Source organism: Scardinius erythrophthalmus (assembly GCF_964197995.2).
Source record: "Scardinius erythrophthalmus genome assembly, chromosome: 13".
NCBI lineage: Eukaryota > Metazoa > Chordata > Actinopteri > Cypriniformes > Leuciscidae > Scardinius > Scardinius erythrophthalmus.
In genome coordinates this window covers 33,409,028-33,418,773 of record NC_138233.1, presented here as the reverse complement: position 1 = coordinate 33,418,773, position 9,746 = coordinate 33,409,028, and the positions used below count along the sequence as shown (strand labels likewise).

Sequence of the window (9,746 nt, the reverse complement as noted above, 5' to 3'; positions counted from 1 at the left end):
AAACTTGTGATTTTTTTCCTCCCCATCAATTCAGTTCATTCCAAAGCACATTTTACATTTTGGTCAAACAAACAAACAAACAAACAAACAAACAAATCAAATGAACGAACGAACGAACGAACGAATGAACGAACGAACGAACGAACGAACGAACAAATAAATAAATAAATTGTGCAGATCACTGCAGAAATTAGAAAAGATGAAATGTAGACATTGGGCAGCTAAACTTTTTTCCTGAAAATCTTGCTCCTGGAGGGGCCACCTTCCAGGAGAGTTTAGCTCTTGTCCTAATTAAACACAACTAAAACTTTAATCAAGGTCTTTAGGGTTACTGGAAACGTCCAACCAAGCAGGTGTGTTGGAGCTAAATGCTGCAGGAAAGTGGCCCCCAAGGAGCAGGATTGGACACCCCCAGTCATACATCATTTATAATCTACTAATAAGCATATATTATAAATGAAAAAGCAGACACCCAGTAGATGAACTAAGAAATATCACAACATATAAAATACTTAATTCAAACAGAAATCAGAAAAAAGGAATGATCTTACTGAACTTTCTTTGAGCAAAACAAGACAGGAACAATTAGTTTAATTGTTTCAGACAACAAAAGTACTTTAATATGTAATATAGCATTGGCTGCATGCTGATTATTTCCCTTGCACTTTTTGTCATGCCAATTAAGCATTAAATTATTGAAAATAGTTTTTTTCTATCAAAAGCATGTCTTTATCAGTGTTTCTGTTTGTTTCTGTGTTAAAACAAGACTTTTCAGCTACCCCTAAGAGAAGAGCAGGCCTAGCAAAGTTTTTTTCCTTCTAATTTTTAGTTTTATAGTCACTATATATTGCCGTCTTTTTCTGTCTTCCTGTTTTTAAACCATTTATCTTGTCATTGTTGTTTTCAATGCATGAGACACATGTTTTAACCTTCATATTGCTAGAGCAACAGCTCCAATGTTTTTATGTAAAATTCTCAGTGGTGATCATCATCAGTTATTAATCGAGACATCCCATTGTCCAAAACTGTTTTTTTTATTATTTTTTTGTTTTTTTTGTTAAGTGTTTGGACCCAAGCTCAAGGGTAGATCGTTTGTAGTGGAAATGTACCTAGACCTAAACTAGTCCAGTCTGCATGTGAATGTGTAGTGGGTAGGGGTGGTATATAAGTGGGGACTGGCCATTTGAAATGTAGTAGTTACTGAAGTTGTGGTCTGTCATGTATGGTGCAGGCTGGTAGTAGCAGGTAACATTATTGGCATTAGGAATGATATTCTGCTCACCCAGGACTTTGAGCGCTAGAATGGTAATCATATTGAGAGTCTGACGGCGCTCATGCCCCATCAAGCACACGGTGCTCTCATTGACCACTCTCCGAAGTGTCATCAAGTAATCATATTTGCTTTTCTCTTCTCCAATAAAATGGTTGCGCAGATACGATTCAATCTTGCGCTGCTGCTCGTTTACATCAGGGAAGTCAATGAAAAAACGTGAACACATGTAGCGCTCAAGTGTCTTAATTTCAGTTTCACAGGCAGGTTTAAAGTCCCGGACAAGCAGATTACTGTACTTGAGCAGGCCTCCACCCCTGATCTCTTCAGGGTTGCGTGTTGCTATTAGCCGGTAACGTAGGTGATCCATAGCCTGCTCAAAGTCACCATACATGCTCTCTGCCATCACTGTAATGCAAGGCAACTCTTTGGAAGGGAGTATGGACATGTTAATGTCTGAAGCTGATGGATCTGATACCTTGGAAACCACCGCCTCACTTACTGAGGACATGGACGTTTCTAACGTATGTGACATTGATACTGCAGAGGGTTTCAAAACCTGTGAAAGTACTTCAGATGGTTCTAGAACTTCGAGGAATACTTCAGAGGACTTCTCCATGACATCCAGAGATATAGCTGATGGTTCTAAAAGAGGTTCTAAGATTCTAGGAGTCTCTGTTGCTGTTGTGGATATGGAAGGTTCTAGTGATTTTGAAAAATGTGGTGCTGATACAGTGAGACTTTGAACCTCTGGTAAAGAAACAAGTGGTTCTAATACATGTGATAATAGTTCTGGATGTTCTTTAGTTTGTGGACTTGGCACAAGAAGTTCATGAGTCTGCAGGGTGGACACGGGGTAGTTGTGAACTTGAGGTGATACCTCATGTTCAGAACACAAATAATTGGTCCCTGCCACTTCTGAATCAACAGTATGGTCTGCAGACAGTGGTTTCAATATCTGAGAGGCACAATTTGTTGCCTTAGAGTTTGACTTAGAAACTGAGGGTGAAGTAAAAAATTTTGGTGATGTGGGGTCATCAACTTGGGCACATGACTCATTGTCTTCCTTTTTGGGAGAGGCTAAGTTGAGGTGGTAACTGTCATTTGCCTGAAGTAAAGGCTCAGAATTCACATTGATGAGAGGTACCATTGCCTGACACTGTGCTGTCTGAACACTTTCGGTGTAAGGCTGGTTTATCCTGTTTTGATCTTTGGGGAGATTACTGGGATTGGATGAAGGGATGACTATATTGACATGTGTAGCTTCACCAGTTTCTGGTTCTGAGCTTTGCACTCGACTTTGAAGGCTTTCCTCTGGTGATAGACTCGTGTACAGCGTCTCTTCTGAATGCATACCACTCTCTGGAGGAGCAACAGTAAAAGCTCCAGTACAAGTGGACAGTTCTCTTGACTCTTTAGAGTCTTTTTCTGATGAACTGGATAATTCAAAGCTTTTTGTGGTAAAACCTGACAATTTAACCTGCATAGGTAATGATTCATTTGGGCAAGCTTTAGGTGGAGGCAAAATTTGACAATTATTAACATCCAAATTATTTGACACAGACTTTTCTGGTGAACATGGCACAGGAGTTGTCTTTTTGGACATTTTCCGAGGAGGTTTGGGTGAGGAATGCTTGAGAACAACCATTTGTGAATTTTGGCTGTTTTTCTTGGCAGGGGGTGGTAGAGGATACTCAGCATATGATTCTAGTGCTGCTTGTGTAAGAAATGTAATGGGAGCAGGTTGGAATGGGCATCGCTCACCAAAGGTCCCTTTTGTTGAAAGACAAGAGAAGTCAGTATGTACCATTTCAAGCCATGGTTTGGAATTAACTGCCTCTATGTCTAACATGTCAGAATCCATTTCACTAATATATGTTTTAACTGGGGGATTTGTTTCCTTAACAGACATGGTTTTTACTACTACCAGTTCATTTCCCCCTCCTGAGTCAATACCTATTTCGTTTGTATTTACCTCTAGCAGTGTCTCTGTACGCAAAGACACATTTTCATGAAGTTCATTCTTTTCCTCCACATGCACTGTTACAGGGTGCTCTGATACTTGCTCCATAGGTACAGGCATAGTTGTAGTTTCAACAATCTTTTTTTCAACATCTTTGTCTATTTCACAAGTTGGTTCTCTTTCTGAATATTTAGACTGTTCTTTCTGACTGATTTTACAATAACACTGAGAGTCGTAGAAAGTCTGCATGTCTTCAGTTTTGGAGGACATGTCAGTGTCGCTTTTCTGGTAATGCCTTATGTCACAAGAGCTGAGGAATGGTTCATCCATTAGGGCTGACTGAATCCCTTTTGTTTGAGCTGAAGAAGAGTCCTGGCCCTCTTGCCCTTCTTCAAACTTCCTCCTTTCAGCATCCAAATAAGATTGTAGCATGCTGTCCAGGATGATCTGAAAGGAGTCCACACTGAATTCAAACTGTCGTCGTAGAGAGTTGACAAACTTGAGCTCTACGTTCTTCCCGCTATTGTTTGAGAGGGAGATAAGGCTCCAACGGTCATGCTCACTGAACACCTTGACCATTTTTTGTACATATGCCTCTTTCATGGTGAGAGCTGTGATTTTATCTTTGTTGACTCCTTTAGGTAGAAAGTCCAGCAGACAGCCCAAAACCACCTCCTTAATAATCTGGAAGTCCTCCGGTTTGGGAAGCTCCACACCAAAGATGATATCCAAATCTTTATAGCTGGTGCCGTTTTCTTTGACCAGCACATGACTGGCTGTAGAGCCATTTAGACGTACATCTCTCACCTTGATTTTCTTCAAAATCAGTCTGTCTCTGACCACATGGATTATGTCTTTAGGCTTGATTTCAAGAGTTGGGAAATTGCCCCTGCCATGAATGGGAATGACCTCTGTAAGAACTTGGTCCAAAGTCTCCACCTGCTCTTGTGTCAGTTTGTGAAAACGGCGGTCATCTTCCATCTCTATCACATTCACTAGATCTGGAAGAAATACAGATAGAGATCAAATTGATTATAGATATGCAGCACGTATAACATTCTAGTTATTTTTAATTAAGTGCAATATAGTGGCCAAACTTGCCAGCAGTTGCAAAAACAGGGGTAAGTGTACCCATTAAGCCCATGTACCCTTTAAGCCCACTTTCAACTCTGAAGTCAAATTAAAAAAAGAGAAAATAATATTTTATGCTGCTTATTATTTTAACCAATCCAGTGATTTGTTACTTCCCTGGCATTTTTAATTGCATACCAATTACATTTGGCAATGTTGAGTTAGCCCCACCCATGTGCATGCTGTCTCAGGGGACCTCACACAAAGTCACCCCAAAACTTTGGTGTTTCGGGACCCTTCAGAAATCAACACATTTCAGCAATTTTCAGCAATTTCTTTGGTAACTACATTGATATTATGTCAAATAAGAGATAAATGTATTGTTTTTTGTGTATGAACAAATAGTACTTTATCATTTTATATAATTTTCCTTTAAATTGAAAGATGAGTTTTATTAGCTTGCGTTCAAAGCTAATCTCTAGGTCAAACCATTATCCTTACAGAAAGATAGACTGCCAAAGAATTAAGCATGTGAACTGCAAACAATAAATGTTTTGTGATTAATTTTACATTCATTTACAAATAAATACATCATAAATTGTTTTGTAGAGAAGATTATTTTTATAAATTAAATTTTTTTAAAGATGGGCTTAAATGGTACAGTGCCACAAAACGCATGCAAACTAGAGCCAACACAAGCTAACCTTGAATGAAAAAAACTTAACATTTCTCAATGTGGGCACAATGAAAATTACAATGATACTTAGTCCACAGTATATTTAAGCTCCATGCATGTATTTGTAAACATATCTTACATTTTTAAAGGAAAACATTGTCTTTTTTTCACCATTACTCACTGTGGGACCATTTAAGCCCACCTTATGTGTTTCAATGAGGAATCCCTCTAATTGCAAACTTTGATACATTTTATGAAAGTGTTTAATGATAACATGTCTTTGTGTGCTTTTACCTTACTAACCTTTTACCCTTACCTTACTTACACACAAATTACACATTCATTCAAATGAGATAGAGCCCGTTTTGTCCTAAAGTCCTTTATGTATAACCGGGCATAATTCAGGAGTCAAGCTAAGTTAAGACTTGTGATTCCGGACATGGAGAGCTCCCAGAGGGACCCTACATTCCCCACAGTCCTGAGCCCCTGGGACTGTTAGGGGGGCCCACTAGGAGCCCCCCTAAGCCCAGAGTATGGAGCCCTAACTCAGCTTGGCTCCCGAGATACACCCGGTCAAACTTCCAGCTTGACTCCAGCTACAACTCCAGTCAAGCCGACTTAAGGCTCCAGACCACCGGCCACTAACACCAACCCATCCCACCCAGGGCTCTAATCAAACATTAGCAAAAGGATTTTTTTTAATACTTCCCTGTCACTGAATAAATATATTGATGTTTTAATTCTTTAAAATCATTTATTTTTTATATATTTTGTGAATCAATGATGATGTGGGCTTATTTGGAACACATGCGGGCTTAAATGGTGCCAAAAGTACCAATTAAGCCCATGCCGGACTTCTGACTTTATTCCTAAAATGTACATCAACTAATTAATATAATTTCAAATGAGAGATTAATCTTGCATTTTAACAAATTATATTTCTTATATACTATGTCAATATCTATGAAAAAAACCTAAACTTAGATTTTGGTGGGCTTAATGGGTACACTTACCCCTACTAAACTACTGTAGGTGTTAAGTTATGTTAGTAAACTGCAGAACACTTCAAGTTTTCAACGTTTTTTTTCACGCTTTTGTTTGTCCAGTAAACTTGGACGCTGGATCAGTCGCTGACATTATGGGAATTAGGGGATTAGCACTGGCTACTGAGACAGCATCTCCCAGGTTTCTGTAAAACAAAAAGGAAAGAGGGAGTGTGGCTTCTGCACTGCAAAGAGTGAGTGTGGCTAAGCTGCAAAGCATCTTATTCCGTATTCATGGAACCAGGGTTTCGTATGTACCTGAGACTTTCCCTTTCATAGGTTGACTTGAAGCTTTGTCAGTAGCTGAAACTATTGGAACTGTATATCATCACACCACACTACTGAAAAAGCTGCTAATGTATCAACCAGTGAGAAAGACAAAAAAACATTTATTTTTTGAGTTGCAAAATTTGGCCAAAATTACAATGGGTCTCATTCACTAAGCATACGTACACACAAATTGAAGTATGTTGCATTAATTATATTATATAATCCATATATAAAATTATATAATAAAATTACTAAATAATACAATTTAATTTAATCTTATTCATCTTAAATACGTTCCATCATATACAGTTAAAGGGTTAGGCTAGTTCACCCAAAAATGAAAATTACCCCAAGTCATCCTACGTGTATTTGACATTCTTCTTTAAAGCAGCACTCAGTAGCTTCGGGATTTCTTCGCTGTATTCTCGCTTTTTGCTCGCAGGTTTCTCTCTAGAGCTCCCCCCACAGCTTCGGAATAGATATTTGACAACACTGTTGTAAAAACTCGTTGGTGATTCTCAGACACCAGAGGCTAGTAGATCAACGACATCAAAGCAGATGGGACATTCTTTAAAACGTCTTCTTCATTCGGGTTCGGACAGCGTGAGGGAGCGCAATAATGACAGCATTTTAGCAGATTTCTTTTGGCCGTAAAGCAATTGTTTACATCGCGAGACCTGATATCACGCGAGTCTTCCTGACGCGGCGGCCGGCGGCCCGCCGGCTCAAAGTTGCAAGTGCGTATTTTCCGCTCACGGGCACCAGGGGGGTGCGAAACGACCACCATTCAACCCGAAATAAGTAATATAACCATTCCAATGACTCCGAAGCTGTTCAGTTAAGGTAAAAAAAGTTACTTAGTTCACCTTTAAGACAAATACAATCGGAGTTATAATTAAAAAATGTCCTGGCTCTTCCAAGCTTTATAATGGCAGTGAATGACTGTTTGTGTTTTGAAGTCCATCAAAGTGCATCCATCCATCATAACAGTAATCCACACAGCTCTGCTGGGTTTAATAAAGGCCTTCTGAAGTGAATCGATGAGTTTGTGTAAAAAAATATCCATATTTAAAACTTTATCGACTAAAATAACTAGCTTCCGGCAGACGGCCATACGCATCGATTTACGGTGGAAGATTAACCCCTGACCCGACGCACAACATAATGACGAACCAGGAAGTGCAGAGGATAGACCAAAACAAAACACCAGTCAGGAATTAGAAGTCTTAAAGAGAAATGTCAGAGGAGCTTGAGTTTGTTGCTCACATCCTTGTTTGTTTGAACCGCGAGAGGCGTCTAAACTTACGATACTCCTACATCCTTCATCATACATGCGTCACTGGTTACTCTTGTGGAGTAAGTCGATTTGCGTAGTATGCGTACGGTCGTCTGTCAGAAGCTAGTTATTTTAGTCAATAAAGTTTTAAATATGGATATTTTTCTTACACAAACGCATCGCTTCGCTTCAGAAGGTCTTTATTAACCCCCCAGGGCCGCGTGGAGCACTTTTATCATGAATGGATGCACTTTAATGGACTTCAAAAAATAAACGGCCATTCACTGCCATTATAAAGCTTGGAAGAGCCGGGACATTTTTTTGTATAACTCTGATTGTGTTCGTCTGAAAGAAGAATGTCACCTTGGATGTATACATATACACCTAGGATGGCTTGAGGGTAAGTAAACCATAGGGTAATTTTAATTTTTGGGTGAACTATCCTTTTGAGGATTAAGAAAAGCTGTGTTATAGCTTAACTGCGAGGTTTCTCTAAATAACGCAGATATACGCGTATGTACAGCTAGCTAATGAGAGGTCTGTAATCTGGGTCTGTATAAAAGGTGTTTATCGTGAGAACTGGCGAGGCTGCAAACATCGGCAAGTTTGACGAGAGTGACGAAAGGCTGTAAGGAAAGCGTGTGCAGAAAGCCCTTATAAGGAGATGGTTTGGTCGTGTTTTATGCAAATGACTAACCTTGTGCACATGGCCGTTCATTTAGAATACTCCAGATTCACTAACATCAGAACGGTGTTAAGAACAAATTCATGAGTGCACGAACGTGTTGTGAATTAGGCTTTAGAATTTAGATTTTTCATGAGAAGTGCATACAAATACAAAATAATCCACGTAATTAATAGTGAATGAGATCCATTGTGATTACGCAATATGATAAACATTAAATGTTGTTTGTTGGATCAAATAGTTGCATGGCTTGGCTCCTAGCTATCAATGCAATCTGCTTCTCCCCTACATCTCGACCCAATCACTTCGGTCATCTGAATCTGGCCTTCTCTCTGTTCCTCTGTGTCGCCTCTCTTCTATGGGAGGTAGATCATTTAGTGTTATTGCACCCAAACTCTGGAATTCCCTTCCCCGGTCACTGTACTATTAAAAAGGTTTATTTTTATTTTATTATTATATGCTGCTGTGTGTTACCCTGTCTATGTAGCCTAATGCCCTTTTACTATCTTTACATTATCCTTGCTTAATCTTCTATTTTGTAATATTATTCATCTCTGTGTACTATTGTCTGTCATTATTTACCTGATAAAAAAAAAAAACATGGACCAGATAATATCATGCTAGAAACATGCATTTTTCCAGTGTCCTGCATTCACGTGCATATGAATAAAAGCCAATGGAACGTAAACTGTAGTGCCCCTAGACACTAAAACACTGGACCATAAGCTGCTAACACAGTGCACCATTGCAGAATGAAATACCATGTATTTATATATAGTGATCATTTAAGCATTTAAGGGATAGTTTTATGACAGATCCTCAAACTGTCAGAACCCCCTCAAGTCCTCTTTTATTATCAAGTTATTATTAAAAGTTATTTTTAATCCATTCCGCATCTCCCACATATGTGTGTTTTAGCCAGGTGGACTTTGTTGCAAGTTGGTGAATGAAGATACTTGCCAGGTTACGTGTCACTACTGCTTTATTAATTTATCCAGTGTAAAACCCAGACACCGCCACACAAATGTGGCTTTTTGTTAATCACTGTCCTACAACAGGAATTAACACAGATTATACCATGGTCTGGGTGAATACTCGATTCTGATTGGCTGCAGGGTGTCCGTTAAAAAGTGATAATGTACACCTAGGAAAGGCGTCCCGTCAATTTGCCTGATGACAGTTCTAAATGATTGCGCTGGCTCAAACTCACTGATCAACTGCTGCGGTCGGGTCACTGTGGCCACGTTGCTTGGCAACGCCTGTATACGGGAGATATTAAATAGTGCGCTCGACAAATAAAAACCCTCACGATTTTTACTCTAAAACACATTAAAGTATTATTAATTGATTAAATATTTCTTTCTTTTGTAAGTGACCATGGTATAAGCGGGTTAATGCCCTTCGAGGTGTCCATTGTCAGGTATTAATGGACTTCGGCGGAGGCAAAGACTTCCGCTGCGCGTCGGACGGTTCACGCCTCGCCGTCGTCCAT

General features: G+C 39.3%; 1 protein-coding gene across 1 annotated transcript; it reads right to left on the bottom strand.

Moving 5' to 3' along the window:
- Nucleotides 1-1,115: 1,115 nt before the first annotated feature.
- Nucleotides 1,116-4,368, bottom strand: tent5d (terminal nucleotidyltransferase 5D; the record flags this gene model as incomplete). Its single annotated transcript, XM_081382121.1, has 3 exons — nt 1,116-1,678; nt 3,611-4,234; nt 4,365-4,368. 3 exons carry the CDS (start codon nt 4,366-4,368, stop codon nt 1,116-1,118), a joined length of 1,191 nt encoding a protein of 396 aa, XP_081238247.1.
- Nucleotides 4,369-9,746: the final 5,378 nt, after the last annotated feature.